The 18436-nt window shown below is 48.8% G+C and overlaps 1 protein-coding gene across 1 annotated transcript in view; it reads left to right on the top strand.

Annotated features, from left to right (window-relative positions):
• The first annotated feature begins 4523 nt into the window (after positions 1-4523).
• The window catches only part of polrmt (polymerase (RNA) mitochondrial (DNA directed)), a 47842-nt gene continuing 33929 nt past the window's right edge, over positions 4524-18436 (top strand). Inside the window, exons 1-4 of the mRNA XM_088621708.1 lie at positions 4524-4741; positions 5681-5779; positions 6499-7289; positions 7867-8000. Coding sequence (XP_088477834.1) covers positions 4597-4741; positions 5681-5779; positions 6499-7289; positions 7867-8000 — 1169 coding nt within the window. The 5' untranslated portion in view covers positions 4524-4596. The remainder of the gene's footprint in view (positions 4742-5680; positions 5780-6498; positions 7290-7866; positions 8001-18436) is intronic.

The following is an 18436-nucleotide window of genomic DNA, read 5'->3' as shown; positions in this document are numbered from 1 at the left end:
GTCTGTTGAATTGTCTTTATGAGTCCTGTGCATGAGCTCTTCTTATTACAAACCTGACAGGAGCTTTTGTCTAGTGTGACTCAGGTTTGTACCCATTTACACAGCAGGAAATTTTACTGGAGCAGTCTGAGTGAATCAGCCACCGTGTCACCACGTAGGGTTTGAGCCTACAGCCTTCCAGTTATGAGTCCAGAGCTCTAACTGCAGCTTCACGCACAAAACGTGTTTGGGGGAGGACTGCTGAAGAGAATGCAAAACTTTGATCCCTGCCCCCCTACTCCCCCATGTGACCTGGACTCTGTCAGTGTGCTACAGTACATACTGTAGATCCACTCTGATCTTTGGACTTTGGTCTCCTGTCCTGTGCCTAAGATGCACCCAGAGAAACTGGCTCTTCCTTGTTCAGGGGGCAGGACAGAGTCCTGGTGGTGTTGAGGGAAGGTTATTCACATTACACATATAGTGAGCCCAGATGACAAATAAGATAGCTCTCCGTTGCAGTTCACTCTGAGATTTTTCTGAATTCAACTCAGGAACACAAAAATCTCAAACTGTGCTTCAGTGAAAAAAAAAAAAATCGAATTCTTGTAACAACACTAGTTTCTAGCTCGATTCAGGTCCTTGAACCTTTACACTTTAACCATACCTGCTGAAGAAAATGGAACCAACCCTGGCTTAAGTAGCACCCCGAAACTGGCTCGACGCCACCCCACCCCCTCACAACCTCTGCTGCACCATGCTAGACTCTCTGAAATACAACAAAACCAACCTCTAATAAATATTAATGCTTGCATAGAATTTGCTCAATCTTAAAAGAACCACAGATTTAAGGTACCAAGTTCCTTGTCTATCAGTCAATGGAGAACAGATCCGTGTGCCTGTTAGGCCTAATCGTGCTCCCCACCACTGGAAAGCTAACATTGACCAGGCAGGCCTGCGCTCTCACAGGCTGCAGTGTGCTGGTGGCTGCCGTGCTCTAAAGTGGTTGGTGTGCCTGCTGTGCTGGCAGCCCTGAACTTCCTGGTTGCTTGTTCGACCAGCAAGAGAAGGCATTTTGCTTGCATCTGTTGGTCAGACAGTCAATTAGATGTCTAAACGAGGCTATCATCTAGCTGTGAGTTTAAGGACAGCGATCGAGAGCTTATTTCCTGTGTGCTGACATATTCTGAAGGTTTTTTCAATACTTTCTCACTACCATTTGCACCCCCTGTCGTCATTCTTTTAATATAAGATCACTTTATTGGCCATATGCAATTTCATATAGGAATTTGTCTTCTCGCAGACCCCAGCTTGCTCTCCATGAGACACACAGACAGGGAGAGAAGCTGGGGCGTCAGAGCGCAGGGTCAGCCATTTATACAGCACCCCTGGAGCAGCTGGGGTTAAGCAGGGGCCCAACGGAGTAGGATTCCTCTGCCAGCCTAAGGATTTGAACCGGCAACCTCCCAGCCACAGGCACAGATCCTGAGCCACAGTGCCACTGCTCCGCCGAATATCATAATACGAATTGAGCAGCGGTGGTGAAGAAACATGCTTGCCTCTCTCCAGTCCCTGTCTGAGGCACACGGGGTCCAGCCTGTCACCCACGCCTGGGCTTCTCCTTCATGTGTTCAATCATTTGCTCGCCCTCTGTTTTAATTGATAGTTCGCTCGCGAATCCGCTGCCCCAGGTTTGCACCAGCAGAGAAGGTCTTTGCTGTGGGGCTGACTGGGGGATTTAAAAAAAGGGGGGGTTTTGGATTTCAACCCTATTGGATGACGTTCCCACAGGAATTGTGGGAACAGCTGGAGGGCAGGGGGCGGCTGGCTTGCGGACAGAGCGATTGTGCATGTCTGTATGGTGGCTCTGGATGATAGGGGCGGAGATGAACTAGCATGGCCACACTTACCTTTCCCCCTTTCACCTCTCGCCCCTCGGAAAACCCCCTTCATCTTCCTGCAAGCAGACCCCCCCCATCTCTGGTGTGCCAGCTCCTGAAACCAACCTCAACACCGCTCACTGTCCCAAAAAAAAGTGTATGAAGTTCAAAGGGTGAATTCTCACTCCAATAAAGCTAACTATCAGAACTGGTGTGTGGAGGAGTTATTTAGCTGTCTTAGCTAAAGAAAGAGTGGATTATTATTTTGTAGTTTCCTTTGCTTTTAAAATTGGCCTTAAATTTCTGTCGTTTTCAATGCATCTGCAAACCCTGTCTGGAATTGATCATTTCACATGAAGAAAAAAAAATGGTTGTATTCTTTTGCAGAACATGACTGGTCATGCCATTGAAGAAGGTAGAGGATGGGCAGAATGATGACCAGCACAGTGAAAGTTTTAAAAGCACAGTTTTGCAACCATGGTGCAAAAGTGATGTAGTTAATGCATGGGGGAGTACTGTTGAAATGAACTGTTGCGAATTTTCATTCTAGTATAGTCTTTCCGAATTCATATCTAAGTGCACGATACAATAACAGAACCCGACGATCACTAGGTCCTGCTACGTCCTGCATTGGGATCTTGTTCAGTTTCACTCCTTTGCAAGGCCCTGTGATAAGTTGGCAAAGAAAACGGAGCAGCATTTTTAAAAATGAAACAACAAACACCTGTATACCCAGCTCTGTACAATCTCTGAGCTTCTTCTAAGACTGCTTCTTCTGAAGATTTTTCCTTGGTGAGCTCTCACTGATTTTACTGGTCTTGTAGGAGCTGTAGGACTAAAGGCAGAGACTGCCGCTTGCTGGTTGTTTCTGGAATTGCGATCAGGGAAGACCAGGCCAGCCTCCGCGGACAACTGAGCACTCTGTGCTCTTCTGCCTTCCTCTGAGCTGGTCGTGACAGCTCGTTAGTGCGCTTTGGATTCAGGGCTTACCTGTAAAGCTGGTTTACATGAATAAATGATGAGCAGGTATTTGGTGTGGCGCTCGCGGTCTTACGCTGACAACATACTCATAATTAACATGTGCCCCTTTAGGTTCTCTTTAGAGCTGAGCCTTTATGGCCGTTTTGGGCTTGGGGAGCAGTTTTTCAAAAACCCACAAGCACCGGCACAAACCTGTGAAATGAAAATGTCCATACACCAATATGAGCACTTATGAATATAATATCTACTCAATCTTACTAACATATTGAATGTATCTAGATATTATTGTCCATATTACATGTAGCAAGTCTAACATAATATCAGACTCCCTAAATCCAACATTCAGATTTAAACGCTCAACGATAATGTTTTGCAAAGTCTTTCCAAAGCAACGGGTAACGACATGTGGCAGTTTGTTTTCCAGCCAACAAAACACATACAAATAATCCTGTTCAGCTCGGAATCTAGAAAGTGTGAAGTTTGTCCTCTGCGTTTCGACAGGCGGCGAAAGTGGTTTCCTCATCCTTCTTGCCTTTGCACGGTACGCTGGAACCAGATCGAGGTTCTGTATATACAGGAGAATTTACTGTTTGAGCATTTATTATTTTCATTCCACAGACACAATCGGTAAACGGACATCGAAGAATATTAAACTCATCCCGTATTCACAACGGAACACCGGACACTAAGTCCACAAGGAGTTGACGAGGGGGCACGTTGAGGTGGATCATATTTTTGAGCGCAACAGTTCCTCAGCACCTTACACTGTTGTTACAAAGACACGAATTGCGTTTCTTTCTCCTGAGTTTTATTCTATTTTTTTTCTGAGGTTCTAATCTAGAACCTTGAATCGGCACCTTGATAATCCAGTTTACGTCTCGGGACTTAGACGACACAGAATTTCCTGGGGTCTTATTATCCTAGTCTCTTTTAATTTTTGCTCACTGGTGTTCTAGCACATTTTCGTGCTAACGAATCGTTTCTTCAGCGGCAAGCCCACAGTTCTATTAAGCGTAGTTTTGGAGCGTTAATAACCACTGTAAACGTGTAACGTGGCGATGCTGACATCTAGCGGGAACGGTGCAAAGCAACACAGAGTTACTCGATCCTATGTCAATAAAATCAGCGTTTTCTGTGTTGGTGTTGTTTGATGTAGTTTTGCACAGTGCCAGTAAGTTATTTCCCCCTGCCAACCTGCTCTCCTCATCCCTCTGTAACCGTACCGTAGATCCAGTGTTTAGTCAGCGACTGGACGCATCAATATGGAGTTACATGTTTAAAAATATTATTTCACTTGTATTTATAGTAGCACGTATTCATACATGTGATCAAATTTAATATTTGCGCGATTTTTAATTTGTTAAGATGCCGCCGTTTAAAAATTAGCATCAGGCGCTCGAATATGCCCTATAGCGAACGTGCTGTGGGAAACTGTTCTGTACTAAATTATTTTAAAATGCATATTCATTTTTTAGTCTCGGGGGCCTTACAACACAGGCATATCCGAAAGGCGAAAAAAATATGTAAGATTTCTGGTATATGTCTGTTACAGTACTCTTTCTAAGTTCCATTTACTAAAAGGTGTGGTACTCTATAAAAATAGTTGCAATACGTAACGCGATACTGATTGTTCGACTGCTCCGCAGTCTTCTGCTTTGGCTTGTGATTGGCTGCTCTGTGCTCACACGGTCTAGTCTGGCTCAAAATGGCAGCCTAGAGTGGGCATGCGGGAGTGTTTCGGGTTTCTCATGTCAATATGTCTTTGCTGAGACTGTGTGCTTTTTCTAAACCTCTCACTGGTCGCCTGGTATTGGAGAAGCCGAATCTGAGACAGCTGCTGTATGCTGACCAGTGTCATTCGTGTCTCAGGCTGCGGAATGACGGTGCCAGGAAGGCTGAAGGTAAGGTTCTTGAAAGTTAGCTATAGTGCACTTCACCAGAGCATTGGGTGTTATTATAGTGCTGCACTGTTCGTTCTTACCTATGACCATTAAATACAGTAAATCTAGAATATACTACACAATTGGTTTTGCGATCCCGTGCAAAACAAATCAGTCATCACGAAGCATGAAGTGTCGGAATGGCGGTATTTGGACTCTTTTGATTACTGTACCAGCATGCGACACGGCGTGTTTTATAATACATTGGTATAAGCGTCGTACAGACTGAAGAAGTGTCCGTTACTCATTATAGTCGTTTATGAAAATAGGGCGGATATGTTTAATACCTTATTGTAGACGTGCATTGAAAATGACGATAAACAACCTTACATTCAAACATCGGAAGATGATGAGCTTTGTTACTAAATATCTGGATTGTTTCAGAGCTACACAGCTAATGGGCTGTAGAGAGTTTCATTTACGAATCTCTCTTCCTTGTGCTCAAAGTGTTCATTCTTGAGTACTGTGTGAACGTACTGGGGTGTGAGTGAGGTTTGACTGTTTTTTTTTTTCACGTTTATATAACTTTTCCCTCTGAACTGGAAATTCCAAGGTGCTTTCCTTTGGATGTGTAAAACAAACTACTGATTACTAGGTCATTAATGATCCCAAGGGACTGTTTTATTAGAGTAGGTGTGTTAACGATGGTGTCCTGTCTGAATTCCACTATTGCCCTGAACAATCTGGTCTCTGAAGTTCCCCCTCAGCTGATGCACTCTTCTCTTCTCCCTGTGATCTTCTTTGTGGAGAGGCTGCTGGTGCAGAATGGCTACTGTGTGTCGCCCAGGTGGGGCTGCACTTCAGTTGGGGAATTAAGTGGGTCCACTCCTACCTATATGGTGATTTTAGGATCCTTTGGGATTGAAAGTGCGATTTCACTTTGCATCTCTCTCTGGCCAGAGACCCCCTGGGCCGTATTTCGGAGGAATTTCTCAGCTGTGATCCCCAAGAAAGAGGGCACCAAGAAGAAACTGTGGGAACAAGCCCAGTTGCTGGATGGTAAGAGTGCTGCACCCCTGTACGGTGATCCAAGTGTTTCTAAAAACATGGTACAGAGCCCTCCTGTACTCGGATGAGCACCCCCAAACACAGTGGAAATGTCTAGTTTCTCCTATGGTACTTCCAAGCCTTTGGTGTAAATATCAATTTTGTGCAAGAGTATCAACGTTAGGCCAGCAGCCATATTACCCTGCAGCTCCCAGCTGGCAGCCCCACTGGAGCCCAGCAGGTGTGAGCCTGGTCAGTTCCTGGAGGGGAGACTCCTGGGAAAGCTGAGGCTGCTGCTGGAAGTGGGTCCAGTAGGGGGTGCTCACCCTGCAGTCTGTGTGGGTCCCAATGCCCCAGTATAGTGATGGGGACACTATACTATAAAAAGGCTCTGTCCTTCAGATGAGACATAAAACAGAGGTCCTGACTATCTGAGGAAATAAAAAATCCCAGGGCGTTTCTAAAAAACCCCAGCCCAGGTGTTACCCCAGCCTCCTAGCCAAATTTCCCCCAGGCCTTTACCAATCATGGCCTCCTAATAAACTCCATCTCTGAACTGGCTTCATCACTCTGTTAGTGGTGTGATTTTAGTGATAGCTGGTGTGTGGGGAGCGGACTGGTGCACTCTGGCTGCGGTCACATCATCCAGTCACGCAGATGAATAATTAACACACCAGGTTTTGGCAGGAGTCAGGCGCTCACTGCAGTCGTTTTCTCACCCCTCTGCCCAGTCCTGGACGCCCGGATCCAGCAGCTGCAGGCCGACATCGTCCTGGCAGTCAAACGCTCGGAGGTGCCTTGCGTGAAGCCCCCCCAGGCCAAGCAAGGAACCCCAGGAGCTGGGGGGCTGAAGGGCGTGACGCGGGATGAGGTTGGGGTTGTGAGGGAGGCCGTCAGGACGGGGGACTCCGGACAGCCGACCCAGAAAGCTCACCCCAGCCGCTGGGCTGAGAAGCTGAAGAAGGAGCGATGGAGTAAGTCCAAGAAACAGCTGCACCTCCAGCAGCAGGGTAAAGAGAAGCTGTCCGTCGTGAAGGCCAGCAAAAACATCAAGATCTTTCGTATGGCATCGAAGGCGGGTCCTGTAGCGACGGCAGCCAAGGAGAGCAAAGAGAGGGCCAATAAACAGGAAAGCCCCGCCTCTGGCCCCACCCACCCCACCTCTGACCCCACCCACCCCAAGGCCACCTGGGACACGAAACAGAAGAAGACCGCTGGGACACAACCGGTCGCCGTCCTGGAGCAGTATTCGAAGGAGAGAGAGCTGGCCCGGGCGGAGGAGCTGGAGAACCGGACGAGCCAGTGGGAGCCGGCCAGGACAGAGGCTCTCCTAGAGGATCGGGAGGGGAATCGCTGCGGGGACGCCCAGCTCATCCTGCACGCCTACCTGGAGGCCTGCGTCTTCATCGGGGACGTGGAGCGGGCCCAGCGCTGCCTTCTCAACCACCACCGCCATCTTAGCCGGCGCAAGCTGCTCTCCGTCAACACCTACAACATCGTGATGCGCGTCTGGGCTAAAAAGGTGATTTGCGACACTTTTGCTTCCATTTTCCCCCTTTTAAGAGCTGGGGCAAGCATCATGTGACTAGGTAACGCTGTGGTTAACGTGCAGCAGGGCTTCAAAATTTCACCAGCTGCTAGAGTTGGATTTCTCACGGCACATCACGTTTGTGAGCATATGAGACAAAGACGTGAAGTAGAAATAGTATTGTATTGTCATGGATTGTCACACAGCTTTGTTAAGTGCCTTGGGGCAACCTTGTTGTGAAAGGCACTATATAAAAATAAATTTGAAGTTGAGTTGAATATTGGAACAAAGACACTGTCTGAGATTCTGCATCATCACAACTAGGGCCATGAGAGTCTGGAACGACCAGGATGAAACAGCTGGATGAGATCCCAGGATTGATTAGCTACTAATTACTCCATGCTCTAGATGTGCTGCTATCTTTTGTAACCTTTCTTACGTTTTTATGCAGTAGATCAGGCAATGACACTTCTTTCCATAAATCGTGTTAGAATCTATAGGGGAGATTCTCCTTGCTCTGTAAAAGTGTCCTATTGAGAACATGCCTTCTTTGGACTCCCGTGTGCTGCAGGGCTCTGTGAACCAGATCGGGCGGATGTTTGCGCTACTGAAAGAGGCGAGCCTGAAACCCAACCTCAGCTCCTACTGCGCTGCCCTGGAGTGCATGGGCCGCAGCGCCAACTGTGCCCCCCGCGTGATCGCCAGGTGAGCTCTGCCCAGCCCTCGCACCCTGGGGTCCCGAGTGAGAACGGGGCAAGCCCATTTTGAGGTCTGAGATCCTTTGCGTTGCCGGGACCTTCTTGTGAAGGAAGACCCAGACAGGCCCCAGCTGTGTTTAGATAAGATAAGATCACTTTATTGGCTATATAAAAATTAGGAATTTGTCTTTTCGCATGCTCTCCATGAGACACATGGGCACAGAGACAGGGAGAGAAGCTGGGGGTCAGAGCGCAGGGTCAGCCATTTATACGGCGCCCCTGGAGCAGCTGGGGTTAAGGGCCTTGCTCAGGGGCCCAATGGAGTAGGATTCCTCTGCCAGCCGCAGGATTTGAACCGGCAACCTTCCAGCCACAGGCGCAGAGCCACCACTCCGCCCCTTGACTGTTTGAAGTCAAGTCCACTAACAAGTCTGAGTTCAGTCTGGTGGACACTGAAATGTTGATCCCAGGGCGCTTCTCGAAAAGAGTAGGGGTGTAACCCCAGCATCCTGGCCAAATTTCCCATTGGCCAAATTTCCCATGGCCTCCTAATAATCCCCCTCTATGAATTGGCTTCATCACTCTGCTCTCCTTCCCGCTGAGAGCTGGTGTGTGGGGAGCGTTCTGGCGCACTATGGCTGCCGTCGCATCATCCAGGTGGGGCTGCACACTGGTGGTGGTGGAGGGGATCCCCATTACCTGTAAAGAGCTTTGAGTGGTGTGTCCAGAAAAGCGCTATATAAGTGTAAGCAATTATTATTACTTCACGTAGTTGTATTACACACCTACAAGACCATGTGAAGATTTCAATCAAATTGCATGTTGTTCTTCTGCACGGTGTATGCCACATTGCTGTGCCGCAGAGAGAGACAGAGGGCAAGAGACAGCGTCCTACATGCAAAGTGAGGCAAAGTCAGACACTGGGCCATATGTGGGAGTGTGTTGGTAATGGTCACTCAGACACTCATTCATGGTAATAACAGCGGGTGTTCAGAGCTCGGCTCGGACTATTAAACCCTCTGTAACTGTTGTAATTCAGGCCACGGTGGAACCTTGTGCGTCTTTCTCAGTGCTCTCCGGAATTGGCCGTTTTTGTTTGTCACAAACTCGCCTCAGACCTTCACTGACCTGCTCTGTGGCTGCTTGCATCCCTACGAGCAGATTTCCGATTCAAGCGAGCAGCTGCAGTTGAGAGCAGTGTGAAAATGGCATCGCAGCTGGAATGAGCGAGTTTGAGGTCCTTGCCGTTCCTCCTGTGGTTAAGGAGAGCCTCCCCTGCTGATCCACTAGGTGGCGATGTTTGGTTTCCTGCACAGAGCCTTGCTGCTTCCTGTTCTGCAGCAGTGAGGTGCGGGACTCTGCATGTCAAATCCTTCAGGGGGACCGAGCCAGAAGCTCTTATTGCTAAACCCCGTTTTGTTTTTCTTAATCAGCATTCCACCCATCTGTTGACTGACAGTTTCAAAGTGTGGGTTTGACTTTCAGTCCCCCTTTTGCTCGTGAGAGCAATACCACCTCCCAGTGCAGGTCAGGTCTTTCCTGGGGGCATCGCTGGATTTTTCCTACCCAGGTTATCGCTACACCATCCCAGCCCCCTGTCAGGCACTCTGTCCTTCTTCTGCAAAGAAACCCTTTTCTTTTCTGCTCTCCTACTGCTCCCTGTAAATCCTTTCTTGAATCACCTGTTTTTTTTTCCCACTGCACGTCATGCACACCTGGCAGAGTGTCTTGGCGAAGGGCTTTGGGCATACCATCTGGAGATATACTCATCAGCAATAGACACAGCAGTGTCCCTGTGGTTGTGGTTCTGGATCGGTGACTGGAAGGTTGCGGGTTCGAATCCTGGGTGAGACACTGCTGCTGTACCCCCTGAGCAAGGCACTTCACCCGAATGGCTCCAGTACAAATACCCAGCTGTGTGAACAGGTGTAAATATCACTTGGGAGAAAAGAGTACATGTATAAAATTATCAGGAACAAGTACTAGGTTTATTCCAGGCTGGAAAGAGAAGAAAAAAACATAGCGTTTTGGCTGTGGAGCCTTCTTCTGCAGTAAGAAAGATAGGACAGTCAGCAACGATAATATAGCCTGGGAAAACACTAGCCAGGAGAGAGGAGGAGGCGGGAGCAGGGAGCAGGGGACAGGCAGAGTGGCCAATCGAGTAGTGCGAGGTCTAGAGAGGTGTGGAGAGGTGGGAAACGAAACCTACAAATAAATAGAGAGAATTGGAAGCAAACAAGTCTGTCGTTGAGAGAAGGGGGGAGGTGTGAACCAAGTTTGTGGCTCAGGATCTGCGCCGTTGGGCCCCTGAGCAAGGCCCTTAACCCTAACTGCTCCAGGGGTGCCGTATAAATGGCTGACCCTGCGCTCTGACCCCCAGCTTCTCTCCCTGTCTGTGTCTCATGGAGAGCAAGCTGGGGTATGAGAAAAGACAAATTCCTAATGCAAGAAATTGCATGTGGCCAATAAAGTCATCTTACTTATCTTATTTTAGTTTCTGTTGTCTTTCTGCTATGGGAGTTAAGAAACCCTACTTTGAGAACGCAGACGGAGAGATCAGCGTGATCAGGGCCGTCAGAGGTGAAATGAGAACCTATGGGCCTGGAGAACTGTATAAAATTATGCTTGCCGTTCAAGTAAGGTTTTGCACATAGACGTCTGACCTTAGAACGACCGCTTTCAGCTCGGCTTTCTGACCATGGGCTCGAGAAGCTGCCTGGGGTTGAAGTGGGGGGGGTTCAGTGGGCTGCTGCAGATTAACTCTGTGTCTGCAAAGCTTTAAAGGGACGATACAGTGGACAGCTGGAAAATGCCAACAGCTGCTAACGGGCCAGTCTCAGTGAGATACAAGCCCAGGGCTCAGTTATTTACACAGCGCAAGTCTTCCTCCTGCAGTTCCTGTGTCTCTAATGGCCTTTTTGCTGACTGCCGTAATTTCTGCAATATTTCTATTAGAAAGAGTAATTTAAGCAGACGTTGCGGTTGCTTTTGGCCAGTTCGCTCCCTGCTCCTGTCCTGTAATTCAAGCCCTGGGGCAGTGCTGGGGTTCGAATGAAGCTGCATCACCAGATAGCGGGCTGCCACTCCACGGACTCATGAGTCAGTTCGCTTTTGAATGACAAGGACAGACTGCAGCAGCAGAGGGGAATCTTTATTTTTTTGTTGTTGTTGTTCCTCCAAGAGGCTGTGTTTGTTAATTTTTCCCCACAGCAGGACTGGTGCACCACTGGAAGTTGTGGTGGTGGGGGGAATTAGCCTCACAAAGACTGTATTTTACTGCGCGGCGCGGCACAGTGGCTGCTGTCTGAAAAACGGTTCTAAAAATGAAAAGCACTGAATCTCCCAACAAGGTCTTATAGAAAATGTGAACTTCTCGGCATGATAATATCTATCCACCCATTTTCTAATTGTGTAGTACGGGGCTGTGAGGGATATAGATTTGGGTAAAAATGACTTTGGTCTTTGGGAGGAAACCAGAGTACCCACAGGAAACCCACACGAACTAGGGGAGAACATGCAAACTCCACACAGACTGCGCCCCAGGAATCGAACCCAGGGCCCCCAGGGAGGCAGGAACGCTCACCACTGCGGCACCGTGCAGTGGTGCCCCAGCTGAAACTAGCGCCTGTCTTTTCCCATTAAACCTATTTTTATGTTGATTTGTTCCAACAGTTGGGACGAATTATTTTCCCCCCGCTGTGACAGTCTGCTGCCTCTTGATCGGGTAACGGCAGCGACACAACCAGAGCGCACATGCGCCGTACCCATGGAAAGGTGCTCAAACTTGGGACGGCGTGGTTTTCTTTTCCCAGTTTCTCCTTGGTGCTCTCGGTGTGCCCATTCTGTACTCCTCCCTGTTTTCCCAAGCCCAGAGCTCCTGAAGCGGGCCAGGGGTACAGGGGGAGGAAAGGAGATGCTTCCCACAAGTGTCTTCAGCTCTCGGGCGGGACAGAACGCTGGCGTTGCCCTTGCACTCTTCCTGTGGACTTTCCCAGAGCCCCTGTTGCTACGCCAACCACGCCGCAGAAGGCGGGAGATTCCTTTTGTGCCACAACTTTGCCAAGGAAGGGCTGCTGCCAATGTGCCCCTGCTCCCCTTCCTCCTCCTCCTCCTCCTCCTCCTCCTCCTCGCCGCCTTTTCTCTCTCTTGCTCTGCACAGATGATCACCTGCCCCCTCGTCCCACGATCTCCTTTCACGTCTGGCAGCCGGATCGTGATTTTCGACTGGCGACCCCCCCCCAAAAAAAGTCTCCAATCCCCCAGCTGTATCGAGGTGGCACAGCGACTCACACGCTCGTGTCGTGGTGAGGAAGTCTCGTTCGCCCTCTGCTGCGCAATTGTTTTTTAAAATGTGAAAATGATCTCGGAACGGAGCTGATGTGTGCTGCCTTCTGTACCTGGTAGCCAGATGTCTTGGTTCGTGCGGTGAGTGTCTGGAACGAGCTGCCCAGCCGTGTTGTTGAAGCCCAGACCCTGGCCTCCTTCAAGAAGCAGCCGGCTGAGCTTCTGGGATCAATGAGCTGCTGCAAAATCAGACAGGCTAAATGGGCCAGGTGGCCTCCTCTTATTTCTTACGGCTCTTAGAAACTGAAAGGGGGCTCCGACAGCATGTGAATCCTAAATCCCTGTGTGGGCCAGCCTCTTCTCTCCATATCTGCTCCAAGGTGCTAGAGGAGTGATGCTTGTCTGTTGCCATGTGACCTGCCAGGACCCTTTTTTGCCTCTGTAGCTGGTGTAATGCCTTGAATTGCTCCCCCCTGCTGCCCCCGCCCTCACAACAAGGTAGTTCTAAGTAGCCAGTAAGCCTTAACCTCATCAGTAACCTGGAGCACCTCATGAAAAGCACTGGGAATGTATGAGAGACCATGCAAACTCCACCTGGACAGGCAGCCCAGCTGGACTTGATCCCGGGACCCTGGGACTTTGAGGTACCTATGCTAGCTACCACTTCTTGATGGCTTCCAGTGACTCGGCATCCATTGCTTGCTCTGTCACTCAGTCAGACTTGCCTACACACACCCACAGCCCCTTAAAGAAGTAAAGAACCCCTTTAAGAGTAAAGAGGTGCCTCCAGTTTTGGGTCCTGGGATTTGCTGGGCGTAAGTTGCTGTGAATTGAAGGTGGGCATTGACTTGTCATTCCTGTTTTAACACTCATGAACTCCTCCATCTGTTCTCCTGGTGCCCCACCCACCAGCTGGTCTTCTGTTCCACAATCAAACCCTGCGTTGACTTCATAAGAAGAAGTTTAACTTGAGCTGCTGTTCCCAGCTCTTAAACATGCTGGAGCTTTAACCCAAACCTGTGGGTTGAAACACAAATGCAAATATTCCACTGAAGCAAGGTCTTAGATCAAGTAGGGCTCAAATTTTCTGATGCAGGTGGGCTGGAATGTAAACCAGCAAGTGGGGGTCACCAGGACTAGGATTGGGGACCCCTGTCCAAACAGGTTATTGCGTTTGTCTCTTGTGATGCGCTGTGGTCCGCTGTCTGGGTGTTGTGTTATACTGGCACTGCTGATTGGTGTCCTGCACAGCCCCACTGAAAGGTGACTTCAGTGCAAAACGCCAACCGGTCTTCCCCAAGCGAATTGCTGTGTGGTTTTTGCTTTGGTCAGCTTTAAGAAAAAAAAAATGAGTGCTCGTTGCCCATCCAGCTGGCTGGACAGTTGGGCATCGGTGCTTAGTAGGGCTTTTAAGAGATAAAGCATTTAATCATGTGAAGTAGCCATAAGAGCTTATAATTTAATCAAACTGTAAATAAGCAAACTCCACATGTGTAAAAGTAGAAGTTTGAGATTGTTGCATTGCCTAAGAGAAATGAATTAATTTGATGAGACTGTTTTTTTTTTTTTTAAATTGGGCACTGTTAAAATGGAGAGAATAACCCATCTGGAGTGGATTGTGAAGGCATTTCTGTTTCATATGGGACTTAACTTGAGCAATTTTGGAATTATTGGAATTATTTATTTGGCTTAATTTTACAGTTATACTGAGGAAATGCCCTGCTCAAGGGCACGATGCCAGTTCCCCACTTGGGATTTGAACTCACAAACTTCCATTTACCGGAGTCCAGAGAATCCTGTGGTTATGAACTGATGGGTGCTCTAAGTTTGGTTCTGCGCCAGCTGAAGAGCACTCATACAGTTTTCTCCACTCCTGGGCTCGGGGACGGATTTCGGTGTTCGTAGGCCCTCGGCACTTTCACTCCCGAAGTGTGCAAGAAGAGGGGTCAACGCCGGTCGAATGACGTCGATTGACAAGATGCACATGAATCTGTTCTAATGCTACACCAGGTGATTGATGGGGCGAGCCGAGCCCATCACTTCCAAGCTTCTAGTTTCTTGAACAGCTGCTAGATAGTGTATGATTATTAATTTGGAGCACCTAGAGTCGATTGCAAGCATGTTGTTTCAGCTCGTCTTTCATTAGTGTTTCACTCCTGCGTAGGCCCTAGGCACTGTGCCTGCAGTGCCGAATGGGAAATCCGGCACTGCCTGGGCTAAGCGTTGGAAGCACATGACTGTGTGAAGATTTCCTCCTGGGTGACGTGAGGCGCAGTGGTTAGCATTGTTGTTGGCTCAATGAAGGACCTGGGATCCTGTCTGTGTGGAGTTTGCATGTTCTCCCTGTGTTCGTGTGGGTTTCCTCTGGTTTCCTCCCACAGTGTAAAGACTTGCAGGTAGGTTAATTGACAACGGGGAAAATTGACCCTGGTGTGAATGTGTTTCTGTCCTGCAATGGGCTGGCATCCTGTCTGGAATGTATCCTGCCTTGCACTGTTGCTTGCTGGGATAGCAGCTCCCCCGTGACGCTGAATTGGATGGAGCAGTTAGAAAATGGACGGAGGAAGGGTTATGTTTCAAATTTGTGATTCTCTTAGCTAGCTTTGTCATAGCTGTCGTGTTCAGTAAGAAACAGTGCAATTCTTGATGCTCCTCTCTAGAGTCTTAAGCAGTTTTCTATCTCCATCCAGGCGTCTGCTGTCACTTTCACAGAAGCATCTTTTAGATCAGTGGTTCCCACCCCTGCTCCTTCATGACCCCTCTGTCTGCTGAACTCTAAACCACTGGTGATAATTGACACCTTTAATCATTTCTGCCTGCTTATTCTGACCTTCGGCAGAGGTCTAATTGGTTGCATTTCAGGCAGCACAGCTAAATGATTGCAGTTCTGAACCTCTGGAATCAGTACAGGGTTGATACCCGTTGCAAATTCCTGCCAACTGAGCCGGAAGCAAATTCCGAATGTGCCCCAAAAATGTTCAACTGAAATCAATTAGCCTTCTGCTAGAGCAGAAAAAAAGAGAGACAAGGCTCTCCCTCAAGACCAGGCTTGGCGAGTCTGTGTATTAATATGTGTCAGATCAGAAAAGCAAAACAAACTTGAGAGGGTTGGGAACAGGATATTCCAGAGCTCCAGACTTGTAACATACATGACAGTGCCTCTGCCTCTCAGTGAGACAGGACAGGAGTGTGGACACCCACCTATCTTTCTCTATTAGATGAGATAAGATCACTTTATTAGCCATATGCAAGAAATTGCATTAGGAATTAGTCTTTTCACAGACCCCAACTTGCTCTCCATGAGACACACAGGCACACAGACAGGGAGAGAAGCTGGGGGTCAGAGTGCAGGGTCAGCCATTTATACAGCACCCCTGGAGCTGTTGGGGTTAAAGGCCTTGCTCAGGGGCCCAACAGAGTAGGATTCCTCTGTCGGCCGCGGGATTTGAACCGGCAACCTTCCAGCCACAGGCGCAGATCCTGAGTCACAGAGCCACTGCTCGGCCCGTGACCCCAGTCCAGTACTGGAAGAGGAGTTTTCTAGGATCCAGGATCAGTGAAGTGCGCAAGTAGTCTTATGGATGAGCTCCACACTCCTGTCCCAAAGGGAGGAGCTGACCCTGCAGTGCCTAACTCCCACAGTACCAGCATCGCTCATCCATACAAATATACCGGATGCGTCCCGGTGTCAGAAGCATTTGTCTGCTTCACAGTCGCTGCTCGGGGACTTAGTGTTCCTTGCCTCTTACGTCCTTCTGGATAACCGTGTGTCAGATTGATAACTTGGGAGTTTTTCCTAGCCCAGTTCCGGAACACGCTTTTGAGGGATGATCTCCATCCGGCGAAACTGGGTTAAGGTAAAGATGAGGAACTGCGGCAGGCCACAGTTTCTGAATGCCCAAAACCAGTGTGAATGCGCAAGAGAAGATGCAAACTCCTTGCAGTCCTGCGGCCAGAAAAGAGCTCATTCGGAGTGAACTTGAACTTTATTGCCATATGTAACCGGTACACGTACTGCTACAGTGGAATTCTTACATTAAGTCTTTCGATTGTTAAAACACAAAGTGCAGACAGTGCATCAAGACAACGTAAAAAACAAACAGTAGACAATGTACAAGTAAACAAGTAAACAGTTTGAATGGAAACAATGCAGGCATGTAAACAGTGACTGGAGATGTGCAATAAATAAGAAATCATAATGAGGTAGATGGTATAGGTGTGGTCCGAGGGGCATGGCTAAATGTGTTTCCCAATCACTCTGCTTGGGGGTAGAATCTAGTGGTAAGGGTCTCTTGTATCTCTTGCCTGAGGGCAGTGGGGTGAAGGGCTCATGCCCGGGGTGGTGACTGTCCTCTGTGATGGCCAGAATTCTACCACGGCAGCGGACCTCATAGAGCTCTTTAATCTCGGTGAGACCACGGCCGATGATCTTCTGGGCCACCATTCTCTACAGTGCTTTTCTCTCTCTTGAGAAGAGGTGTTGCCGTACCACACAGTGATCCCATTGGTGAGGACGCTCTCGATGGTGCAGCGGTAGAGGTTCACCAACACAGGTGCTGGCATCCCCCATCGCTTGAGGCACCTCAGGAAATAGAGGCGCTGCTGAGCCTTCTTCGAGATAGAGTCCGTGCGCACAGTCCAGGTTAGATCATTAGAAATGTGAAATCCCAAAAACCTAAAGCTGGTGACTGTTTCCACTTCCGTTCCATCAATACTGAGTGGGCTGGGAGTGTGTGGCCTGAGTCTCCAAAAGTCCACTATTAGCTCTTTTGTTTTATTTACGTTCAAGTCCAGGTTATTGCTATGACACCACCTAAGCAGCTGTACGACTTCATCCCTGTAAGTGGCTTCGTTTCCACCCCTGAGAATGCTTTGATCAGTTGAGATCAGTCCCACTATCCACTGCTGAAATGCCATTGATTAATAGCAGGCAGGTTTCAGGGGATTGCAGAGGTGGCTGGGGAGAGGAGGACAGCCTGACCAGTCTCTCTTGTTGTTCATTGCATACAAGGTCGTTCTGTGGATAGTCTGTATATATTGATTGGGCTTATATTTAGCAAACGTGTGCAACCTGAACCAAAACATTTCGATGGATTGTGTGCTATTTTTGGTAGGGATATCATCAATCCATTTACCTTGTCCCGTTTTTTTTTCATTTCGTATCGCAAAGTTCAGTGCGTCTCCAAGACACAGTAGCGCCATTCTGTCAAGTCAGCGGAGGGCGGGGTTCCCGACGTCTTTACTGGGGCTGCAGGGAGCAGGTTTGTCTTTCCTGGGGGAAGGGACACCGGCGATCGCGCCGGGGGATCTGTGGCGAAAAGGGGGCGTCGCGGGGTCTGGCCTGCGTTTTTGAAACAAAGCGAGCGTGATGTTTCCAGTCCACACCCTGGTGAGATACAGTAAAAAAAAAAAACACACCGAATGAGAAATGAACAAAAGACAACAGACATCAGTGTAGCCCTTTGATCCTGTACGCGTGGGTCTGATGTCCGGTTGTTGTTCAGAAACCAATGCATGTAGTGAATGTGTTATTCATGATGACCTTTAGATGAATTGCCGAGGCCCTTTCTGTCATTCGGCTGTGGCAGCACAGCTCCCTGCAGTGCTGTGCTGACCAACTGACTGATAATATCCTTGTAATAATACCTTACACTTACACAGGGACTCCCCTTACACTTTTCTGGGACTCCCCTCCACCATCACCAGTGTGCAGCCCCACCTGGATGATGCTCCAGTCCGCTCCCCACACACCAGCTCTCAGTGGGGAGGAGAGCAGAGGGATGAAGCCAGTTCAGAGATGGGGATTATTAGGAGGCCATGATTGGTGAAGGCCAGGGGGAAATTTGGCCAGGACACCGGGGTAACACCCCTACTCTTTTGATTTTTAATGACCGCAGAGAGTCAGGACCTTGGTTTTATGCATCATCCAAAGGTTTTTTACAGTATAGTGTCCCCGTCACTATACTGGGGCATTAGAACCCACACAGATCGCAGGGTGAGCATCCCCTATTGGTAACACCTCTTCCAGCAGCAGCCTCAGCTTTCCCAGGAGTCTCCCCTCCAGGTACTGACCAGGCTCACACCTGCTGGGCTCCAGTGGGGCTGCCAGCTGAGAACTGCAGGGTGACAGAGCTGCATGCAATAAAGATTAAAGAATGT

The sequence above is a fragment of the Lepisosteus platostomus genome, chromosome 27, assembly GCF_059453375.1.
Source record: "Lepisosteus platostomus isolate fLepPlt1 chromosome 27, fLepPlt1.hap1, whole genome shotgun sequence".
Taxonomy (NCBI): Eukaryota; Metazoa; Chordata; class Actinopteri; order Semionotiformes; family Lepisosteidae; genus Lepisosteus; species Lepisosteus platostomus.
The sequence above is the reverse complement of the archived record's forward strand: the minus strand, read 5'-3'. Positions and strand labels throughout refer to the sequence as shown.